General features: G+C 46.0%; 1 protein-coding gene across 1 annotated transcript in view; it reads left to right on the top strand.

Moving 5' to 3' along the window:
• The window catches only part of PIK3R5 (phosphoinositide-3-kinase regulatory subunit 5), a 122,027-nt gene that overhangs the window by 72,789 nt on the left and 24,123 nt on the right, over positions 1-25,115 (top strand). Inside the window, exons 3-10 of the mRNA XM_082271460.1 lie at positions 5,302-5,402; positions 10,521-10,589; positions 11,475-11,613; positions 15,351-15,420; positions 18,355-18,529; positions 20,151-20,307; positions 21,189-21,272; positions 23,379-24,153. Coding sequence (XP_082127586.1) covers positions 5,302-5,402; positions 10,521-10,589; positions 11,475-11,613; positions 15,351-15,420; positions 18,355-18,529; positions 20,151-20,307; positions 21,189-21,272; positions 23,379-24,153 — 1,570 coding nt within the window. The remainder of the gene's footprint in view (positions 1-5,301; positions 5,403-10,520; positions 10,590-11,474; positions 11,614-15,350; positions 15,421-18,354; positions 18,530-20,150; positions 20,308-21,188; positions 21,273-23,378; positions 24,154-25,115) is intronic.

Here is a 25,115-nt window from a genome sequence, read left to right as displayed (position 1 = left end):
ATTTTGATTGGTTTGCGCAAAAGTATCGCGTTTTACTAACAAAGGGAAAGATTTTTGTCATTTTTGTTGTTTTTTTAACGCGTAATGGCGGCGATCTGCGATTTTTTTTTTTTGCGGTACTTCGACATTGCGGCGGACAGATCGGACCCTTGACTGACATTTTTGACACTTTTGGGGTTACCAGTGACATTACTACAGTAATCAGTGCTATACATATGCACTGTTACTGTAAAATTACACTGGCAGTGAAGGGGTTAACTTTTTTTGAGAGGGAGGGGTTATGTGTGTCCTTAGGGGCGTGATTCTAACTGTGATTGGCTGTGGCTTGAGGTGTAGGAACAGTGATCAACGGTCCTACATAGTAGAACAGTATGATCATTGTTTCTACACAGGGGAGAATGATAGGCGGCTTGTTTACATCAGCCGCCTGCCTTTCTCCTTCTGCACCGATGACCGCCGAGTGACCGGTGGACCTGAGCGGGGGGTCTGTGACCGCGCAGTAGCGGGGGCGCCTGCTCGCTCCCTAGACCCTCACAGGCTAGCGACATAGATATACGTCACTCTGGCCCCCTGGAGCATGGGGTCCAGTTGCAATTGCAACCCCTGCAACCCCTGTAGTTACGCCCCTGCTTCCCAATAACCACAAGTGTAAGGAGCATTCTTCCCGCTGACCATCACACTAATGTATCATGAGTTGCAGATATAGCATTTTTAGCAGGGGTTCCCTGAAACCGGAAATGTATTTCAAGGGTTCCTCTGTGTTGAAAAGGTTGAAAAAGATTGCAGTAGATGTCGTAGTTGGGTTGGGATGTTGTTGACTTTGGTGTGACGTGGTGTACCGTAGGGCTGCCACGACGCGTCGACGTGCGTGAAAGGCGTTGACGCGTCAACGCGTGACGTCACACGCCCCCCTGGCCGGCTGGAGCGCTGCCTGAAGTATTGCCGGCCGGGTGAAATCCCCCCCCCCCCCTGGCTCCGTCCACACCGAGGTGAGCACTGACCGTCTCCTGCTCCCCCGTACTCCGTCACAGCTTCTGCCGCAACACATTCAGGTATTGTGGGAAGGTTTGATCTCTGGCGCCTGGAGAACTGCTGGTGATGATTGGCTGGCTTTTAGATGGAATGGGGCGTTCTGAGCCAATAGGAGAGCTGCTATGGGTGGAACGCAAATCGGCGTGAGACGCACACGTGGTCAGGGAAGAGGCGCCGCACTTTCTGTGAGCTTGGGACAGGCAAGTATTACAGCGCGCTGCTTATACCGGGGACACCAGGATTACCCTGCATGTCAGCAGATATTCATTCCAAGGAGCGCAGTTATGATTTCATTGCAATTAGTGTTATAGCTGAAGTGTCATCTGCTCGTCATTTGCTTTTCCCTGGTGCCCCTCCCCCCATTATGAACATTCTAATGACCTTTTTATATAAAACATTTCCTTATTGAAGTTTGAGTGACTATATCCCTGAGTGACCCCCATCATCCCTGAGTGACCCCCATCATCCCTGAGTGACCCCCATCATCCCTGAGTGACCCCCATCATCCCCGAGTGACCCCCATCATCCCAGAGTGACCCTCATCATCCCCGAGAGACCCCCATCATCCCCGTGTGACCCTCATCATCCCTGAGTGGCACCACCATCCCTGAGTGACCACCATCCCTGAATGACACCACCATCCCAGAGTGACCCCATCCCAGTCTGGGGTCTGTACTGGGAGGAGGCTTACTAAGGGGTCTGTATTACAGGATTAATTAGCTAATCAAAAAAACACTCAATTAAGCAAAAAAAATAAAATAAAAATAATCGTTAGATTAGTCGACTAATCGTAAAAATAATCGATAGATTAGTCGACAGACAAATGAATCGTTAGTTGCAGCCCTAGTGTACCGGCATTGATGCCAACAGCGTTACCATGCAAAGTGCCAACAGTAATAACCAACGGCGGCACTAATAACATGTTCGTTTGCCTAAATCTGGCCTTTATTGTTCTGCACAACATACAGTTCCTTGAAAAAGTATTCATACCCCTTGAAATTTTCCACATTTTCTGTGGCTCCTCAACTTTGGCTTTCATGGAAGAGTGAGAAGAAAAAAGCCATTGGTGAAAGAAAGCCATAAGAAGCCCCGTTTGCAGTTTGTGAGAAGACATGTGACTCCTGGGATGGATGACACTCATCTCCCAGGAGCCAATGCAAAGCCGGAAATTGCGTACATCGCCACGGCAACATAAGGAGGAAGAAAAGGGCAAACATGTGGAAGAAGATGCTCTGGTCAGATGAGACCAAAATTGAACTTTTTGGCTTAGAAGTAAAACGCTATGTGTAGTGAAAAAACTGAATTTTTGTAAAATCTTACCTGTAAAATTCCTTTCTCTGAGTCCTCCGACAGTCGCTACTCCTACGGAGAAAAGGTCATAACCCCATTGTGACGAATATGAAGAGGCGGCGACTGTCGGAGGACGTAAGAGAAACTAACACTGCACATTACCCTGAACATACCATCCCCACCGTGAAACATGGTGGTGGCAGCATCATGGTGTGGGGATGCTTTTCTTTAGCAGGGACAGGGAAGCTGGTCAGAGTTGATGGGAAGATGGATGGAGCCAAATACAGGACAATCTTAGAAGAAAAGCCTTGAGACTGGGGCGGAGGTTCACCTTCCAGCAGGACAACGACCCGAAACATCCAGCCAGAGCTACAATGGAATGGTTTACATCAAAGCATATTCATGTGTTAGAATGGCCCAGTCACAGTCCAGACCTAAATCCCATTGAGAATCTGTGGCAAGACTTGAAAATTGCTGTTCACAGACACTCTCCATCCAATCTGACAGAGCTTGAGATATTCTGCAAAGAAGAATGGGCAGAAATGTCCTCTCTAGATGTGCAAAGCTGGTAGAGACATCCCCAAAAAGACTTGCAGCTGTAATTGCAGGGAAAGGCGCTTCTACAAAGTATTGACTCCGGGGGATGAATACAAATGCAGCCACACTTTTCACAGATTTATTTGTATCATTTATCATTTTCCTTCCACTTCACAATTATGGCCACTTTGTGTCGGTCTATCACATAAAATCCCAATAAAATACATTTACATTTATTGGTTGTAACATGACAAAATGTGGAAAATTTCTAGGGGTGTGAATACTTTTTCAAGGCACTGTATTATTATGCGATGGCATTAAAGTGGAAGTAAACCCTGCTTGGTCATTCTACCTACAGGTAAGCCTATAATAAGGCCTATAATAAAGCTTACCTGTAGATAAAATGAATATCTCCTATACCTGCACAGTTGAGGAGATCTTCACCCTGGACGCAGCCAGTTACGTCACCGGCACATGCGCTCTGAAGGTACGGCATACCGTGCTAGACCTTTAAGAGCTTCATGCCGGAATGGAGGACAGGAGTGATGTCAGCGTGGCTCTGGCCAATCACATAGCCGGAAGAAAGACAGAGGGAAGATGTCTTCGGTGACGGTTCAGTGCTGGAGCTCTTCGTTCTAAGGTGAATATCTCATAATATTGTATGCAATGCACCCCACACATCATGCCATGGCCTTGCAGGTATTTTTTTGTTTTTTACAACCGCTTTAAATCCTCCCCTTCTGTCTTGCACAGGTGTACCGGCTCCTCCCCCCTGGACTGGAATGATTTCCCTGCACACTGTGAGCTTCTCACCATATGCATTAGAAGCTGCAGCAAGTCAGATAGAGCCCCGCCTCATTTCCTGGCTGCAGCATCATCTAGCTGCTTTGCTGCCCAGCCTGACCTTCCCCACCTATTAGATTGCAGTTCCTTCAATCATAGAGGTTCAGTATCACAGGTAGACCTTACCTAGGACGGCCTGTATGTAATACAGCCAGGCTAGGAACACCCACTTCTCCCGACTGACAGCCACCCATCAAGGCATTTTGATATTTGCTTAACTCCTCCCAAAAGCCATCCCCTTGTATCAGGACTGAGGGCTCCTGAGAGGAATACTGGGGCCGGATGCTGTGATCAGAGCTGGGACAAGGGGTGGGCAAGAGGGGCGGCTGCCCTGTGCACAGTGGGGATTTTGGGGGGGTTGTGTTAGAATGGGTGATTTGGAGGGAGGGATTTGTACTAAGTGACTGGATTCAGTTAGGAAGGGGGATTGGGGAGGATTTATGCTAGTAGGGATCATCAGAGGGATTTGTGCTAGGAGGGGAAATTGTGTGTGTGTGTGTGTGTGTGTGTGTGGGGGGGGGTAGGCTTAAGTGCTAGGAGAGGGGATTGGGGCTATTCAGCCGTGATCAGTGCAGTACTGAAAACTGCCAGGCTGGGTGTGACGTCATCACGTCACGCCCGGGCCTCCGAGAGTCATAGAGACTGCCGAGGACCATCTGGTTCTCGCAGTCTATATGGTGACACTCCTGCCAGTGGCCGATTCCTTCCCTGGCTCGCTGAACGCACGGGCGAGCCGGTAGAAGCACCGGAGGGTGGCGGGAGGGGGGGGGGGGAAGCCCCCTACCGCCGCCTGTAAGAACGATCAAGCGCCTGAACACACATGCAATTCCAGTGAGGACAAAGTGTGAATTGAGTCATACATAATGTATGGCTCAATTCGCACCGCACTGAATTTGCATGTCATTTGTGCAGGAATCCTGTGCGATTCCTCGATTCCTGTACAAATGACATGCGATGCGGTACACTGCATCAGTGTAAACCCAGCCGAACTAAAAAAAAAAAAAGCAAATAAAGAAAAAACAATAAAGATTATACAATTGCAACACAAATCATATTGTAATTGGATGTTATTAAAAATTCCCTTTCCTTTCAATCTGCAGCCGCTGTAATTGTCTGAAAATGCAATATGGCCACCTGGAGGCGCTCTGTACACAGAATGTATACAGAACCCTCCCCCAGAAATGTAATTTCCTGCTTGTGTGATTGGCTCATCAATTTTCCCAGAAGTCTGCACTAAGATACAAGTCAGAATTCTGGCATCCCCTGCAACAGAAATGTCATTTTTGGTGAGATCCTCCCAATAGGAACACGTCTATAGGGATGCAGACCCAGCAGATTTCCTCATTAGAGCTCTGCAGCTACCACAGCTGATAGATAATTATGAAACCACTCCCATTAGACTCACTCAGCACAGAGGAACAAACAATGATTTCTTCAGAATAACAAAAGGAAGGAATATGCAACAAAGTTTGTTACATTCCCTGCAATGTACAGAGATCACCCAGAGGGGGGGGGGGGGTTCTCAACAAGAGGGGAGTTACTCTTTAAATGTTAAGGTGAAAGTTATATAATAATTCCCGGTTTTATTCTGTCTTCCAGCTGGGCTGTGCCTTAATTACTGGAGTCTGGAGGAACTGGTGAACCGCGAGGCTGCCAATCATATTATATTGGCGGAAAAGATCCTGGACAGGACCAGAGAGGTGAGGGGGTTCATGGAGAACTTTTTATATACAGCCTTTACCTTGTTTTTGGATATATATGAATGTAATATGTCATCCTCTCATTACCTTTCAAAGTCTGCATGAATTATAATCTGATTCCTCACAATATCCAGAAATGGCTTCATTTTTGTGAGACACAAAAATACATTTTGGATATATCCCAATATACAGCAACCATTTCATGGTGCAAAAAAAATCCATCTTTTATCAATAAAAAGCCATTGTTAAGCTCCGGTCCAGTGACCTTGCCTAGGCCATAGCTGTCCCGGATTTGGAGGGACTGTCCCGGATTTGGAACAATGTCCCTCTTTCCTCATTTGTCCCTCATTTTTGAATGATAATTTTAGTTGTATATAAAATGCACTTTTTTATCTTTTAAAAAAGTGTTTCCCAGTGCTAAACCTTTCATCCAATTTCTAAATTGCTGCATTTGTAAATTTCAAAAGCCAATATAAAAGAATAATAGTGGTAAAAAAAGCACTGGGTTTACCCAATCATTTTTTTTTTTTTTTTTTTATAATTCTCCTTTTTACCACTTTAATACCGGGCACTGTCACCCCCTTCCTGGCCAGGCCAATTTTCAGCTTTCAGCACTCTCACACTTTGAATGACAATTGCGCGGTCATGCAACGCTGCACCCAAATTAAATTATTATCATTGTTTTTCACACAAATAGAACTTTCTTTTGGTGGTATTTGATCACCGCTGGGGTTTTTATTTTTTACAAAAAAAAAAAAAAGCAGAAAATTTTGAAAAAAAATAAATAAATACGTTTTTCTGAGTTTATATCAGTAAATTTTGTAAATAAGTAATTTTTCTCCTTCAAAAATATGCCGCGCTGATGGGCACTGATATGTGGCACTGGTGGGCACTGATGGACAGCACAGATGAGCAGGCACTGACTGGGATCACTAATGGGCAATGATTGAGATCACTGGTGGGCACTGAGTGGGGTCACTCAGTGTCACTCAGCGAGTTTGGGGGGGGGGGGAGGAACTTTACTGGCCTGCACAGAGTCCTGACCTCAACCCGATAGAACACCTTTGGGATGAATTAGAGTAGAGACTGAAAGCCAGGCCTTCTCATCCAACATCAGTCCCTGACCTCACAAATGTGCTCCGGGAAGAACGGTCAAACATTCCCATAGACACTCCTAAACCTTGTGGACAGCCTTCCCAGAAGAGTTGAAGCTGTTATAGCTGCAAAGGGCGGAGCCAACTCAATATTGAACCCTACAGACTAAGACTGGGATGCCATTAAAGTTCATGTGTGTGTAAAGGCCAGCGTCCCAATACTTTTGACAATATAGTGTATGTGACGTCAGTATTCAGGAGGCAGCAGGAGGAGGCTTGACATCACTTTCACCTAGGTAACATTGGCGATGTGGGCGGGGTCAGCACTGAAAAGCTGAATAAAAAGTGCCCTTTTTATGTTGTGGGTGATGGGAAGATTGGGATGGAGGGAAGATTGGGAGGGAGGGAAGATTGGGATGGAGGGATGATTGGGATGGAGGGATGATTGGGATGGAGGAAAGATTGGGATGGAGGGATGATTGGGATGGAGGAAAGATTGGGATGGAGGAAAGATTGGGATGGAGGAAAGATTGGGATGGAGGAAAGATTGGGATGGAGGGATGATTGGGATGGAGGAAAGATTGGGATGGAGGGATGATTGGGATGGAGGAAAGATTGGGATGGAGGGAAGATTGAGATGGAGGGAAGATTGGGATGGAGGGAAGATTGGGATGGAGGAAAGATTGGGATGGAGGGATGATTGGGATGGAGGAAAGATTGGGATGGAGGGAAGATTGAGATGGAGGGAAGATTGGGATGGAGGGAAGATTGGGATGGAGGAAAGATTGGGATGGAGGGAAGATTGGGATGGAGGGAAGATTGGGATGGAGGAAAGATTAGGAGGGACGGAAGATTGGGATGGAGGGAAGATTGGGATGGAGGAAAGATTAGGAGGGACGGAAGATTGGGATGGAGGAAAGATTGGGATGGAGGAAAGATTAGGAGGGACGGAAGATTGGGATGGAGGGAAGATTGGGATGGAGGGAAGATTGGGATGGAAGGAAGATTGGGATGGAGGGAAGATTGGGATGGAGGAAAGATTGGGATGGAGGGAAGATTGGGATGGAAGGAAGATTGGGATGGAGGGAAGATTGGGATGGAGGGAAGATTGGGATGGAGGGAAGATTGGGGTGGAGGAAAGATTGGGATGGAGGGAAGATTGGGATGGAGGGAAGATTGGGATGGAGGGAAGATTGGGATGGAGGAAAGATTGGGATGGAGGAAAGATTGGGATGGAGGGAAGTTTGGGATGGAGGGAAGATTGGGATGGAGGGAAGATTGGGATGGAGGGAAGATTGGGATGGAGGGAAGATTGGGATGGAGGGAAGATTGGGATGGAGGAAAGATTGGGATGGAGGAAAGATTGGGATGGAGGGAAGATTGGGATGGAGGAAAGATTGGGATGGAGGAAAGATTGGGATGGAGGGAAGATTGGGAGGGATGGAGGGAAGATTGGGATGGAGGGAAGATTGGGATGGAGGGAAGATTATTTTGTAGTGAAGGTCCACTAATAACATTACACAGAAGGGGAAAGCGGAGGAGTTTTCAGCGAGTAAAAAGGTAAGCAGCAATTTCTGAATATCTTTTAAAGTTCTGTTTTATGAATGGAATGTAACAAATACAAAGTCGCTGTTCTTCTAATTGGGTTACAAAGTGGAAATCCACTTTAAGTGTGCAGCAGGTGCCGTAGTCCCAGGAGCTTGGTGGGAACTCGTTAGGAATGAGATCCTCTGACATCTGGGCATGAATGGGAACGCTGGACTTCCTTTCCTGAGTTTACACTCTTCTCCAGATCTTACGCTGGTAACAATGAGAGTGGAAGACAAACAGGAGGGCCGGGGAGGAAGTCAGCTCTGAGTTCTCAAACCCTAAACTCATAGGACGTGGCCTGGATGTCATAAATCAGGACAGGTGACACAAATGACCCCCCCTGGGTCACCTCCTGAGCCACAAATACCGCAGCGCAGCCTAATTGGTGTTTACTGTTATTACCAGCTGTTTATATACTGACAGTACGGTTCAGTTGTGCCAGACAATAATATCATTGTCTACACTTACGTATGTCCCCCAAGTACCCTAGATTATTGTCTACTATGTATCTACTGTGTGATTAGTCAGGAATCTGACCCAAGTTATTCAACCCCCCCAAACCTCTATAGCTGGGTTGTGCACAAAAACAGGGACCCTGCTGTCCCTTCCTTCCAGGCTCTTGCCCCGTGATAACATGGTGCATCATCAGTGGGCTGGCTGCAAAAACCATGAAGACAAAGTCGGCCTCCTGATGATGTGGCACGTGCAATGTTGAGTACCCCATGGCCTCCTGGAATTTGTGACCTTGGTTTTCCAGGAGGCTGCGGGCAGCAGTTACACAATTCTTACCTAAGCAAGAAACAAGAAAGTGCGGGGAGCTATCCCAAAGAAGGGTACCCCCCCCCCCAAAAAAAAAATATCCAATTGTGTGAAAGGAGGTATCAGGAACCCACAACCTCCATTCTGTCCAGCAGTAGATCAAGTTACTGAGACACCTGAGATGCAGGACAGCATCCTGTCTGAACCAGGGGCGTAACTACAGGGGTTGCAGGGGTTGCAATTGCAACCAGGCCCCCATGCTCCAGGGGCCTGTGCGGCTCCCCTGTACACTTAGATAGGAGGGGCGGCGGGGGCAGCATGTAGAGCAATCACTGTCCTCCTTTTTCCTCCTGTAGCTGCAGGAGGAAAACGGAGGAGATTGGTTCCTCTGTATGCTGCCCCAGCCACCCCTCCTATCCACTTCACTTGTGTTCTGCTGTCTTTGGGCCCCTGTGTGCTCCCCTGGTCCCCCCCCCCCCCCACTGTGCTCCCTCTCCTCTCTCCTGCCGGCTGCTGCCTTTCCTTTTCTGAATGGACAGAGTCATAGTCAGTCACATTGTAAAAAAATTAAATAAAATGATTAAAGATAATACAATTAAAATACCAAAAAATAAAAACTACTGAACCCAGTGGGTGAACTTCCAGGATCGCAAAGGTCACACTTGCAACCGAGCCCTGGCATTCCACCACCGTGGGGAGGCCCCAAGATGGCAGGAAGGGGGCCCACTGCAGAACTTGTGAAAGGGTCCCGCTGCAGGACTGTAATAAAGGGCCCCAGGATCAGTGAGAAGAGTCCCAGGCTTGAAGGGAAGAGCCAGGGGTCTGGGGGGCCCTTCATGGTTTCTTGCACTGGGGCCCTGAAGGTTTTAGTTACGCATCTGATCTGAACCCTTGGATAATCTTGTCTTGTTTCTGGTGAACCTTGAACTCCTTGCTCCTCCAATGAGCTTCATATTTAAGCCATGCCTTTGCACTTCCTGTTTGTTTATTATTATTTTGATTTGCTTATAGACTATTGTGCTCTCTCTTCAGTCGATATCTTGCTCCTTTGCATACCTGCAGCTGTTTTTATCTCCACTACCATTCAATACCGACCTTTGGCTTGTTTCTCAACTACGCTTCCACTTGTTCCCAACCTGCAACTATTGGTACCAACCTTTGGCTTGTTTACTGACTACGCTACTGTTTGATCCCTACCTGCTATTTCATTATCTACTACCGGACCCCGGCTTGCTCACCTCCTTGTGGGGCGATCCTGAGGACCACGACCTGGCATTTACACACAGCAAAACCCATCTTCACTATTGGGAGCTCTGGTGAACACTGGTTAGTGCTTATAACCCACACCTTAGGTGAATCCGCACCACCCGCCAGGGTGACCTGCTTGTGCATTTATCTAGCTGGTTGTAGATACTGCTATAGCTACTGGCCTCCGAGCCTGACCCCTGGCCGTGACAGAAGATTGGATGAGAGGAAAGTGAATGTGGAGGGTGACAGTCCGTGTTAAAGCAAAACTATGCCTAGCGCAACTTGCTGACTAGTTTTCATAGGACTCCCATATAGTCAACTGAAGAACACATATTGTATTTGCAGTATATATATGAGTAAAATCTGAAATGTGTCAGTTTTGGGCAGAGTTGGCATTGAAAACATTTGTCTTTTGCTTTTCCTGCAGGCCCAAGAAAAATGTGAATACGAACTTCTTGCCCCCTTGGCTCTGATGTTCCATTTTGCTGTTCTTTCGGTAAGAGATTTTTGTGGTCCAGGCTGGAGAAGAGACTGAGGATTTGCCACTAATGTTCAAAATTTTTTGGGCTGCCTCAGGGTTTACCCTTCACCCCCCCCTCCCCCCCAATGGTACCCAGAGATATAAGATGGTGGTTAGAAGATTTGTTCTGTAAACCAATCAAACTGGACAAGCGGTCATGTCTATGCCCTACCCAGTGATGTATCTTGGCCTAGGCCAACAAGGCCCAGGCCTAGGGCAGCACTTTGCACGAGGGCAGCAAAAAAGCTGATGGGGCTGCACTGATATGCTGCTCTGATGGGCACCAATAGACTGCACTGATGAGGCAGGACTGATAAGCTGCACTGATAAGGCAGCACTGATGGGCACTGATATGATGCACTGATAGGCTGCACTGGTGGCCACTGATGAGGCCGCACTGATATGCTGCACTAATGAGGCTGCACTGATGAGCACCGATAAGGCTGCACTGATGAAGCTGAACTTATGGGAACTGATGAGGCTGCACTGATGGGCACTGATAGACTGTGGTTGTGGTCTGTGGTTTACAGATGACAGGGCAGGTCATAAACAGGAAAGGGTGTGGCCTTTACAGGAAGGGGTGGGTCATATTTAAATTAGGGGTGCCCAAATTTAGTCAGCCTAGGGCAGCACAAAACCTAAATACACCACTGGTCCTACCCTTAGCATTGACCTACATAAAAAAACAGTGATTAGCTGGGATAATCAGTTCTGGGTATTCGATTCTCAACACTGCAACATGTCCATGACAGATACAGTATATAGATATAGATATATATAAACAAATGCGACATATATTTTTCAAGACATGACATTAGCATTCACTACAGTGACCATATTTTACCTGTCTGCTTCCTACAGGCTCCTTGGATCCCTCAAGACTGTGACCTTCTTCTGAAAGCTTTTGAGACGTTCCACATCTTCCTCACCTGGCCTGCTCCCTATTGTGACATCTATCAGGAGCTCCTCAGCTTCATCAGTGAGGAACGAAAAGCTCCAGGTAACTCCATGGGGGCTTTGCTGCAACAAAAACACAGAGGTCACCTCATTTCTCATACAGAAACCTTTGACTGGCACACTGAGAGTTTGGGGTGCAGATTTTTCTTAGGATCGGGTTAAATATCATCTTCATTCTAAAGTTTATAAGAAGATCAGCCAGCAGGGATCAGCTGGAAAAATGGATGTCAGAGAAATGTTGGAGGGCCCAGGGGCCGATGTGCTCTGTACACCTTCTGTACTTACAGTGCACCCCTCACCCACTTCCCCACGTTCTACTTTACCAACATCTCTGGACTCGTCCCCAATGTAATGGAGAAATAGATTTAGCTGGCTGAATTTAAATTATATCTAATGTCAAAACTTTTTTTTAGTTTTGGATAAAGAAGTTAATGATTGAAAGAGGGAAACCAGAGGAGAAAAACCATCTTAGACCAGTGACTTTCAATCTTTTTGAGAGCAGGGCCCAGTAAAATCTCCCAAAGCCTTCTATGCCCCAACAGTAAAACAAATAGTTTATACAAAAATGAATTCCAAAAGAAAATGTGCTTCAAGGCTCGCACACCCACTGCCATCTTAATAGCATTATGGGCTCCTGGGCAAAGTAATGCACTGAGGCCCCTACCAGCCTGCATCAGATGTCCCCATCACAGTGCCCCTTTATATCAGGTGTCCCCCCCATCACAGTGTCCCCTTACATCAGGTGTCCCCCATCACAGTGTCCCCTTACATCAGGTGTCCCCCATCACAGTGTCCCCTTACATCAGGTGTCCCCCATCACAGTGTCCCCGATACATCAGGTGTCCCTATCACAGTGTCCCCTTACATCAGGTGTCCCCCATCACAGTGCCCCCTTACATCAGGTGTCCCCCATCACAGTGCCCCCTTACATCAGGTGTCCCCCATCACAGTGCCCCCTTACATCAGATATCCCCATCACAGTGTCCCCGATACATCAGGTGTCCCTATCACAGTGTCCCCTTACATCAGGTGTCCCCCATCACAGTGCCCCCTTACATCAGATATCCCCATCACAGTGTCCCCTTACATCAGGTGTCCCCCATCACAGTGCCCCCTTACATCAGGTGTCCCCTATCACAGTGCCCCCTTACATCAGGTGTCCCCATCACAGTGCCCCCTTACATCAGGTGTCCCCCATCACAGTGCCCCCTTACATCAGATGTCCCCCATCACAGTGCCCCCTTACATCAGATATCCCCATCACAGTGTCCCCTTACATCAGGTGTCCCCCATCACAGTGTCCCCTTACATCAGGTGTCCCCATCACAGTGCCCCCTTACATCAGGTGTCCCCCATCACAGTGCCCCCTTACATCAGGTGTCCCCCATCACAGTGCCCCCTTACATCAGGTGTCCCCATCACAGTGCCCCCTTACATCAGGTGTCCCCCATCACAGTGCCCCCTTACATCAGGTGTCCCCCATAGATCAGGTGTCCCCCATCACAGTCCCCTTTACATCAGAGTTGTGCCCCCTCCCCCCTTGTACTCACAGATCACAAATGCTGTTCCCCCTGCAATGAATACAGTTCCTCCTTCCTCTCCCATGCTGAGACTGAGGTGAGGTCTTAGTGCCGGCTCTCTTCTGCCCTCTGCAGGAGGGAGGAGAAAAGTGAATCCTCTCTCCACGTCTCCAGCAGAAGCCAGCCGCTGCTCCTTCTGACAGGAGAGACATTGCAGTTACTCCTATCAAAGAAGAGTGACAAATCGCCAGTGCACCCCCTTAACACAGCACCCGCCCTTTTCCTGGCCATGGACAGTGCCCAGGTGTCTCCATTCATTAAGTCCGCCCTGAGCACACCAACCGATATATATTGGCAAAAAGTTTGTGACCGAAAGTGCAGCGCTTATGAGTTAATAAAAATGTAATTCACTGATGTTGGATGAGAAGGCCTGGCTCACAGTCACTGCTCTAATTTGATTTCAAAGGTGTTCTATCAGGTTGAGGTCAGGACTCTGTGGAGGCAAGACAAGTTCTGGTTTTGCTGAGTCCCGGCTCAGCCTTCCCTTACTTGGTGTAGTAGTAGTATGGGATGGGAGCCGCTACTTCCTGTATAGGTCCGGCTCACAGGCGGAGTCATACCAGATGCACTCCGCCTGTGTATGGAGGAGCCGTACACAGGAAGCAGCGGCTTTGCTCTGTACTGCAGCCGCATACATATTGTGTATGTGTGTAGTTCCGGTATCGGCCGATACACAATGCCAGATATCGGTATCGGGACAAGAAAAGTCAGATCGGTGCACCCCTAGAGGAGATTCATGCAGATAGCAGAGGAAGGAGGGGGAGGAGGAGGAGGAGGAGATTCATGCAGATAGCAGAGAAAGGAGGGGGAGGAGGAGGAGGAGGAGATTCATGCAGATAGCAGAGGAAGGAGGGGGAGGAGGAGGAGGAGGAGATTCATGCAGATAGCAGAGAAAGGAGGGGGAGGAGGAGGAGGAGATTCATGCAGATAGCAGAGGAAGGAGGGGGGAGGAGGAGGAGGAGATTCATGCAGATAGCAGAGGAAGGAGGAGGGAGGAGGAGGAGACTCATGCAGATAGCAGAGGAAGGAGGAGACTCATGCAGATAGCAGAGGAAGGAGGGGGAGGAGGAGATTCATGCAGATAGTAGAGGAAGGAGGAGGGAGGAGGAGGAGACTCGTGCAGATAGCTGAGGAAGGAGGAGGGAGGAGGAGGAGACTCGTGCAGATAGCTGAGGAAGGAGGAGGGAGGAGGAGGAGACTCGTGCAGATAGCTGAGGAAGGAGGAGGGAGGAGGAGGAGACTCATGCAGATAGCAGAGGAAGGAGGAGGGAGGAGGAGGAGACTCATGCAGATAGCAGAGGAAGGAGGGGGGAGGAGGAGGAGACTCATGCAGATAGCAGAGGAAGGAGGGGGGAGGAGGAGGAGACTCATGCAGATAGCAGAGGAAGGAGGGGGGAGGAGGAGGAGACTCAGGCAGAGGAAGGAGGGGGGGAGGAGGAGGAGACTCATGCAGATAGCAGAGGAAGGAGGGGGGGAGGAGGAGACTCATGCAGATAGCAGAGGAAGGAGGGGGGGAGGAGGAGACTCATGCAGATAGCAGAGGAAGGAGGGGGGAGGTGGAGGAGACTTGTGCAGATAGCAGAGGAAGGAGGGGGGAGGAGGAGGAGACTCATGCAGATAGCAGAGGAAGGAGGGGGGGAGGAGGAGACTCATGCAGATAGCAGAGAAAGGAGGGGGGGGCGGAGGAGGAGACTCATGCAGATAGCAGAGGAAGGAGGAGGATTGGGAGGAGGATTGGGAGGAGGAGGAGACTCATGCAGAGGAAGGAGGGGGGAGGAGGAGGAGACTCATGCAGATAGCAGAGGAAGGAGGAGGAGACTCATGCAGAGGAAGGAGGGGGGAGGAGGAGGAGACTCATGCAGATAGCAGAGGAAGGAGGGGGGGAGGAGGAGGAGACTCATGCAGAGGAAGGAGGGGGAGGAGGAGACTCATGCAGATAGCAGAGGAAGGAAGCAGCAGACAGAAACCACACTTAGTGCTTAGGACTAGGACAAGTACACACTATATATAGAGGGATATGGTTTGTTCAGATTTCATGTCGGAGGTTTACAATCACTTTAAGAACCAGGATATCCCCAGAATTCATGTGTTATATTATGGAAATGCCAACCTAAAGTGCTGTTTGCCCCCTCCTGCTATAGTTTATGGAATGCCTAACTGATGTCATTGTTTTTTTTATTTCATTTTTTTGTATGTCCAGGAATTTCCTATCAGCGCCTGGTGAGAGCTGAGCAAGGTCTCCTAACGAAATCCTCCCTGCCCAGCATCCTGTGAGTACCGCTCCCCACAGGAGCATTCTGGGTAGTCCCGGGAGAGGGTTGGAGTCCCCCCCAACCAGTACTGGGATTTAGGCCTCGTCACACCAGAAACTGTGTGACAAATATTTGTAGCAGTTACAAGATCTATCTGCCTATTTTCTCCGGTGATTTGTCACACCTCCCAACTTTCTGGGATGGGAATGAGAGACACCTATTAGCAAAAGTATGCAGGCATAAGGCACGCCCCCTGCCACACCCCCTTGGAGGAGAATTCTACAAAAAAAATGACTAGCTAAAGTGGTTGTAAAACCACTCTTAGAAGTTTTACCTATAGGTAAGCCTTTAATAAGGTATTGTAAATATCTCCTAAATTGCAAAGTTCAGGAGATACTTAGATTTCATGCAGCCGCATGCGCTGGAGTGACATCACGCGGCTTCCGGCCAGAAGCATAGCCGGAGTCCGCAGACCAGGAAGGAAGACGGCAGAAGATGGATGCGACCGCCAGCGGGGACGACGAGGGCTTAGTTTGGAGGTAAGTGTCACATAATGTGCTAGTATGAGATGCATATCATATATAGTACATTATGCATTTACTTTGCAGGGAAGAAAAAAAACTAAAAAAAAAAAAGGAAGAGTTTACTTCCTCTTTAAGCCTACCAGGGCTTTTTTTTTTTTTCTTTACCACTACTAATCCTTTATATTGGCTTTGGAGATTTACAAATGCAGCAATTTAGAAATTGGATGAAAGGTTTAGCACTGGGAAACCATTTCTTAACCACTTGCCGACCGCCGCAAGTACATATACTGCGGCGGTCAGCCCCTCCTGGGCAAAGTGACGTACCGATATGTCACTCGCCCACGAGCCAATAGGGGGCGAGCGGGCGCCGCCGGAGGCGCGCTCCTGCCCCCGCTCGTTCCCTGACATCCCTGTGCGAGTGACTGGCGGCTCCGATGTCCGCCAGTCACTCTGCGATCTCCCGCTGGAGAGGGAGAAAGGCAGGCGGCTGATGTAAACACAACCGTCTGTCATTCTCCCTGATGTAACTGCAGAGATCATATGATCCTGCTATGTAGGATCGTATGTCTCTGCGGTTACATCAAAAACCACACCCCTTTACAGTTAGAATCACGCCCCTAGGGATACATTTAACCCACCGATCACTAATAAAGTTAACCCCTTCCCTGCCAGTGTCATTTTTACAGTGACAGTGCATATTTATAGCACTGATTACTGTAATATTGTCACTGGTACCCCCAAAAGTGTCAAAAATGTCAGTCAGGGGTCCGATCTGTCCGCCGCAATGTCGAAGTCCCGCAAAAAAAAAAAAAAAATCGCAGATCGCCGCCATTACTAGTTAAAAAAAAAAACAACAAAAATTACATAAATCTTTCCCGTAGTTAGTAAACGCAATAACTTTCGCGCAAACCAATCAAAATACGCTTATTGCGATTTGTTTTTTTTTTACCAAAAATATGTAGCAGAAAACAAATTGGCCTAAAATGTTAGAAAATTTTGATTTTTACATTTTTTTTTGAGAATTTCATATAAAAAAATTTGAAAATATTGTTATTTTTTCAAAATTGACGCTCTTTTTTTGTTTATCTGTATTTGTGATCAAATACTACCAAAAGAAAGCTCTGTTTGTGGGAAAAAAAGGACATCAATTTTATTTGGGTACATCGTCGCACGACCGCGCAATTGTCCGTTAAAGTCACGCAGTGCCGAATCGCGAAATAGGCCCTGGTCTTTGAGCAGCCAAATCCTCCGGGGCTTCAGTGGTTAAACATAAATAATGCATTTTAAATACAACTATATAGATCAGACCAAAATGAGGGACAAATGAGGAGGAAAGAGGGACTTTGTTCCGAATGAGGGACAGTCCCTCCAAATCAGGGACAGTTGGATTTGTAACCAGATGCAAAGTTCTTTCTGCAGCTGGCTTTACTATTTCTCTGTGCCGCTACAAATCATTAGCACCAGCATCAGACAATCTTCTATAACGGTATCAGACAAATGATCAGGCGAACTGTGATGGGCAATGTGATATTCACTGAACGCAGGGAGATAGAATGGAATGGAAGTAAGGAATTCAAAAGTGTTAAAAAAAAGACTAGCAGTCAATGAAGCTATCTCAATTACAGGGATAATTGGGAATAGTTTCCAGCACTAGATGGCAGCACAAGACATTATATTGGAGTATCGGAAATGTTCACAAGCAAAACAAATTGTGTGGCACAGATCAGAACCAATAGAAGTACTTGCAGGTTCCTGGAAATGGGGGTTGCAACAAAACAATATTTAGAGGCTTATGTATGAAAAGAGTGCTAGCAGGATCATTTCTTGTTGCCCACAGCAATCAAATATTGTCCTCCTTTTCAAGTTTGCTCTGCAGAAATGACAGAAGCTGATTGGCCCCCATGGGCAACCAGAATTGTGTGAGAAGACTTTATAAAGTATACAGTACATAAGCCTATTGTAAATGATTCATATTGTCATGCGCTGCCATCTGCTGGTGCACTGAGTAACTACAGTCCCCTGGGCATCCAAAGTATTATTATTGCTCTTGTGTGTTGTTATTGTTGTGCTTTTGTGATGATGAAAATCAAAATAATATTATTATTATTATTAATATTAATAATTACAATTTTAAAATATAATTAAAATTAATAATATTAAAAATCGATTATTATTATTATTTATAATAATAATATTTACAATTTTAAAATGTAATTAAAATTAATAATATAAAAAATCGAATATTATTATTAATAATAATATTTACAATTTTAAAATGTAATTAAATTTAATAATATAAAAAATCGAATATTATTATTATTAATAATAATAATCATCATCATCATAAAATATGATTAAGCAATACTAATTGGAACACACGAAAACTGATTCTGCATTCCATTGTTTCTGGACATTTCTGTCCCCATAGAACGGTGCTGTTGGTGAACCCTGCGGAGCTTCCTAGAGAGTTCCTATCAGTTGCTGAACATCTGAGTAACACAGAGCAAAGTGCTGAGAACAAATACATCTCCCTCATCCAGCACCTCTACCAGGCCAGCCTGGGCCCTTCCAGCCAGATCTCAGCCATTGGAGATGCACTCAAGGTATGTGTAAGCAGCTCGATGTTTTCCGTTACATACACTCATTCTGTTACTGTTAGAGCCCCTTCAGACTAGCGCAACTTGTCAGGCGACTTGTCAGCCTAACAAGTCGCGCTCGGTCGCTCGCCATTGAGTAGTACAGGACCCGTTCTAATAGGAGTGACACAAGTCGCTCCTACTTAGAAAAAGGGTCCTGTACTACTTTGGGGCGACCTGGGAGCGACTTGCATAGACTTCCATTATGTGAAGTCGCGCCGAAGTCGTGGTGCACACAGGTCGCCCCTCGAAGTCGGATCACCTCAGTGTGAACCGGCTCTTAAGGTTATATTTATTTATAATAATTGGGGGAAGTGCTGCGCCACTTGAGTGCATATATAAACCCAGAAATGTAATTGAAATGACAACATTAGTGCATAATGAAGAGAGAAAGTATCATAAATATATAAAACTACAATTCAAGATAAAATCGTACATGCAAAATAAATATTCCTTGAAATCGCAAATAGATTGATATAAAATGTGCAAAATCATTAGAATTTGTAAAAAACAAAAACGTGTAAAAATCCCAAAACTTCAAATGTGTAAAAAAATATATTTATATATAAAGTCCAGTGCAAAGAAACCTTGTACAAAAATATCAGAATGTAGAGTGACATCCGATAGCAGGCTTCGCCCCAATACACGTTGCGTCATCTGATTGACTTCGTCAGTACCCCCTGTCAGTGACCCCTACTGACGAAGTCAATCAGATGACGTAACGCATATAGAGGGCGGAGCCTGCTATCGGATGTCTCTCCACTGTGTGTTCCACATTGAGAGGATCATGTTTTAGATCCCGCATAGCTGACTGTGCGTATCAACATGAGTGTGATACATATTGTATTGTTTGCCCGAATAAATAATCTGTATACAGAGAGCACTAGATTTGTCCCTCTTTTTGTCCTATATTGAAGAAATTCAAAGCCAAAGCCTGAAAGTGCTGGTGGTTGAAAGTGAAGTTGCTGAAATCAAAATCCTCCACCACATAAAGATTGGCGGCTCACCTCACATTCTGACCCATGTGTTACCAGCGGGTCAGAAGAGCTGTTCCCAAACAGGGATAAAATCCTGTGGATGATGGTCAGCCAGTATCCTGTGAATTGCAATCCTCCACAGTTGCTGTCCTTATGAATTTCTCTAATATAGGACAAAAAAGAGGGACAAACCGAATGCTCTCTGTATACAGATTCTTTATTTGGGCAAACAATACAATATGTATCACACTCACGTTGATAAGCACAGTCAGCTGTGCGGGATCTAAAAGACGATCCTCTCAATGTGGAACACACAGCGGAGAGACATCCAATAGCAGGCTGCGCCCCCTATACGCGTTACATCATCTGATTGACTTCGTCAGTAGGGGTTACTGACAAAGTCAATCAGATGACGTAACATGTATAGGGGCGGAGCCTGCTATCGGATGTCTATGTTTATTTTAGATGTACAGTGGAAGCATTTATAGTGTCAGCAGCCGCTTGTTAATACTTGCACTTTAATTCACATCAGCACACTATTTACACTTATTTAATATATTTTTTTTTTTACTATTTGCTAAGCTAATTGATAAAACATTTTACTCTTCCAGTCTAAGACTTTAGCAGAACTTGAAAACATCTTTGCAGATCTGACAGAGGCTTTGGAATCCTCGGCCAGGGAGAATACGGCAGACAGAAAACGGGACAGGCTAGAAGACAGACTGCAGGAAATTGGGAAACAGGCCGGACTGCTGGGGGATTCAGCAGGTGAGCGAAGAAATGATTTATTCTAAACTGACAAACCTGAAGGTGTCCAATCAGGGTTCAGCTAGAGGAGGAACCAGCACAGAGAGATACCAATCTGGCTCCATAATTATAGATAATAAAAAGAATCACAGGGCGCTTCTGTTAGGGAAATCCGTCCTCTGGGATGGACGATTGATGGCCTTTGTGGTATATATGGAAAACTATACTGACACCCAGGCAGCACTTCTATAGAGTAGAAGCAACTCCAATTGGTAAGCATAAGAAAAGAAAGAAGGTTTCAGGGGGTGGGAAACAAATGACGGGTTTGGAAGTTTGGAAGGGGGGATTTGGAGTGTGGGGAGGGAATGTGTACTTAGAAGGGAAATTTGAGTGGTAGAGGATTTGTGCTAGGAGGGGTGACTTTTTTGGGATGGGGCATTTGTGTCAGGGGGATTTGGGGGGCGAAGATTTATGCTGGGAGGGGGATTTCAGCAGGGGGGGGGGTGGAATTTATGCTTAGGGGGTAGGCATGCAGATTAGTGCTCAGTTTTTTTGGGGGGGATTTTCGCTGACATCTAAGGCTCATACATCTTGGGGGGGGGGGGGGCGCAGTTTGGCATGTTTGCCCTGGGCTCCAGGTGACCTTGCCCTGGTACTGGTCAGGGTTGTCCCTGACCCCTCTCCTTAGAATTATAGTTTATATCCTCTATATAAGATATATATACATGTATATGTACAAGTTGCCTATAGCAAATAATAAGCAGTCATGAATATTCTTCCAATGTGACCTATAAGCAGATATAAAAATATAAAATATATATTTACTTCATTCTTCCTTACATTCTATTTCAATCAACAAAATGATAAACTATAATAAATTATTATTTTTTTTCTCTTTTCAGTTCCTATTTCCACCGATCATTTCCTGCCGATCTCACTGCCGGTGCCCAAATGTTACACATACAGCTGGGACCAGGACAACTTTGGTAAGCAAGAGATCCCATTGGCTAATGTGGTCAATAGTATGTGGACCCCTACCGAATGATTTAGCTCCTGTTACTCCATCATACAAAGACATTTTAGACCACTATACTCTTCCAACCTTGTGGTAACAGTTTAGGGAAGACCCTTTTTCTGTTCTGGAATTACTGTGACATTGTGCATAAAGGCAGCTCCATAAAGACACGGTGTGACCAGTTTGGAGAAACCAGTGTGGAGGAACTCAAGTGTCCTGCACAGAACTGTGACCCCCAACCCGAGATCTTGTTGGCTTATATGGTCAATATTATGTGGACCCCCCTACCAAATGATTTAGCTCCTGTTACTCCATCATACAAAGACATTTTGGACAACTGTACTCTTCCAACCAGTTTGGGGAAGACCCTTTTCTGTTTCATCATGAGTGCCCCTGTGTACAAAGCCAGCTCCATAAAGACATGGCCTGACCAGTTTGGTGTGGAGGAGCTCAAGTGTCCTGCACAGAACCCTGACCTTATCCCTACTGAACACATTTGGGATGAATTGAAAGGTCTATGGTGACCCAGAACACATTTGGGATGAATTGAAAGGTCTATGGTGACCCAGAACACATTTGGGATGAATTGAAAGGTCTATGGTGATCCAGGTCTTCTCTTACGACATTAGTACCTGACCTCAACCCTACTGAACACCTTTGGGATAAACTGTAAGGCAGATGGTGATCCAGGTTTTTTCTTCCTACATCAGTACCTGACCTCACAAATGGGCACAAAATCCCACAGAAACCCTACAAAACCTTGTGGAAATCCTTCCCAGTAGAGTGGTAGTGTTATAGCCACAAAGGGGTCCAGTTTCATATTATCGACCATAGTTTTGGAGTAGGATGTCCAACAAGCACATAAATCTGTAAATTTTGTGCCCATACATGAATCGAAATTCATCCGATCCCTTCTGAACTGGCCCAATTTTCGATCCATGCATAGTCGGCTTCAAACGCTTAGCCCTATAGTGTATATGTATATTCGCCTGTTGCTGATCCTTCCACTAACTTCCAAGATATATGTGGAGATAATCTAGAACCTGCCAGGGAATCTAACTTCCTACACCCTAACCAAACTTCCTACACCCTATCCAAACTTCCTACACTCTATCCAAACTTCCTACACCTTATCCAAACTTCCTACACCCTATCCAAACTTCCTACACCCTATCCAAACTTCCTACACCCTATCCAAACTTCCTACACCCTAACCAAACTTCCTACACCCTAACCAAACTTCCTACACCCTATCCAAACTTCCTACACCCTATCCAACCTTCCTACACCCTATCCAAACTTCCTACACCTTATCCAAACTTCCTACACCCTATCCAAACTTCCTACACCCTATCCAAACTTCCTACACCCTATCCAAACTTCCTACACCCTATCCAAACTTCCTACACCCTATCCAAATGTCTTACACCCTATCCAAACTTCCTACACCCTATCCAAACTTCCTACACCCTATCCAAAACTTCCTACACCGTATCCAAACTTCCTACACCCTATCCAAAACTTTAAACAAACATTTTGGCTCTGGAAACACTTTAACCTATATCAGATTTTTAGTAATAGGAATGAGCACACATTTTTTTAACAGAATACTACCTGCAACTCACTGGAATATTTTATTTGTTTGGTCCCTCAGGTGTTATATAATGCCTTCTCCAGAAGAGTGTGATACCATTTTCTGCAATTGCTTCTTTGTGTGGTCACTGCCCCACCCCATGAAAAATACCTTAACTCAGTAAAATTTACCATAGATGGATAAAAGCCGGTTCAGTAGGGACCGGCTGAGATTTGATCCAGCTATAGGCATGCTGTTTTTGCTGAAGTAAATCCACCAATTGATATCAGGACCACCAGCCTGTCGGATATTTCGCATTCAATCACTACCATTATGTTCTGCTGGCAGGGATGGCTCCCTGCGCTCCCCGCCAGCAGAGCACCCGTGGTGGAAGGAAAGAAAATTGCATAATCTATGGGCTGCTTAACACTCAGATCCATTTTTTTTATGTGTAATACATTGGGTGAAATTGATATATAATCTGCTACCATTGTGTCTTGACAGATGTGCTGAATAACATCATTTTAAATGAAGGATGCACAAGATCGACTTGTCTTTCTCCAGAGTATGAAGTCAATGAGGAAGATGATGAGGATGAGGATGATGATGACGAGGAACTGGAAGAGGTAGAGGAGGAGGTTAATAATGAAGGTCACCAACGGGACTCAGTTTTCTCCCACCAGTCAAGGTGCTCTGTCTACTGGAACATCCCAAGCAACGTTCAAGAGGAGACAGCCAACACCAGCCTGCCACGAGACATAATAGACAACAGCACAAAGTCCTTTGTGTCCAGTTTGTCCAGCTGTGTGGACAGTGGATACATGGAAGACAGTGATGACAGCTCCCAGGAGATGTCTGACAAAACAGAGTATCGAGAAGAAAGGGTCAACCGAAAGTTCACCCAGAAGATTTACAAGTTCTTTAAACCAAAGACTAATGGACCCAAAGCCAAACTAAAGGCAGAGTTGGGCAATTCTCCAACCCATTCTCTAATGGGCTCAATGTCCAACCTTCACCAGAGTCTCCCCTTGAGGCGAGCAGGAAGCCTGTACACCCCACAAGCCAGGAGAGTACCAGAACGGTCCAAGAGATCCCAGTCACTTCCTCAAAATGCACTTGGTGCCCATATATGGGAGATCCAACAGAACCAGATGCTAGCCCTAAACAGAAGACCTTTTCTGAGCTGCAATGAGGACTCCAAGGCTTCAACTTTAAGGGTTGTGGTGTTTGGTTCTGACCGAATTTCTGGGAAATTGGCTCGGGCTTACAGCAATCTAAGGTGGGTTTAGGTATTTTTGATGCTGTTTGGAAGTGTATATAAACCCACAATCTATTTTTCAGTATGCATGGCATCACGTCTCACAGTATCAGTCTCACTTGTGAATCTATTGCAAGGTTTCTTAGCTGGTGATCCTGCCAGTAACAGCAGTTTCTGTTGCAGGCTGACAACACCACGCCACTGCCTCACAATTTGCAATACCTTTGTGTGCTCGCCGTCAAGCTGCCTATCTGGTCTATTAGACAGGTAGCTCAACAGCTAACACCACTAAGACCAGAAGGCTGACATTGCTGCTGCTAATTGCAAGGCTTTGCTTAGCTTTGTTAACCTGTAACAAGAAGTTCCAGGTTAGAAATCGTCATAGTTAACTGGATTTGTTCTGTAAAGTTTTAAGATGTTTTGCGCCTCATCCTGGTAACTTCCTCAGCACTAATGACTGTGAAGAACCTATCCACACAGGTATATAAGTCAACTTAATCAAATCACCACGGCATGTGTCAAGGCAGATGTTGATTGTCTAAGAAGAAGATGGGAGGTGGGAAATCAACTCCGCTCTGTCTGTGTAGGTTCTCATTTATCCAGGTCATGGTACAACTAGTAAGGGCTAGTCACAGTCAGTTGGATTTGTTCTGTTATGTTGAAGAAATTTCCTATCTAATCCAAGTTACTTCTTCAGTTCCAATGAGTATCAGGAAGATAGCCGAGCGTATAAATTGAAACAGATAACTCTGTCTCCTTCATCCAATCACCATGGGGTGTGTCAATGCAGATGCTGGTTGTCCAAGAACAGGATCGGTGGTGGGAAAGTTGTGGAATCACTCTATTCTAGTTACATAGTCCCATCCTTGGTATCAGGAATTCTACATACAGTAGGTGTTCATCCTTTGGCTTACATGAAAGTGTGAATTGTCAAATCGCTGGGGTAGAAATATTACAATGGTATTATATGTGAAAGTGTGAAA

Source organism: Pelophylax lessonae, assembly GCF_965119305.1.
Source record: "Pelophylax lessonae genome assembly, chromosome: 11".
In the NCBI taxonomy this organism is placed as follows: domain Eukaryota; kingdom Metazoa; phylum Chordata; class Amphibia; order Anura; family Ranidae; genus Pelophylax; species Pelophylax lessonae.
The sequence above is the reverse complement of the archived record's forward strand: the minus strand, read 5'-3'. Positions and strand labels throughout refer to the sequence as shown.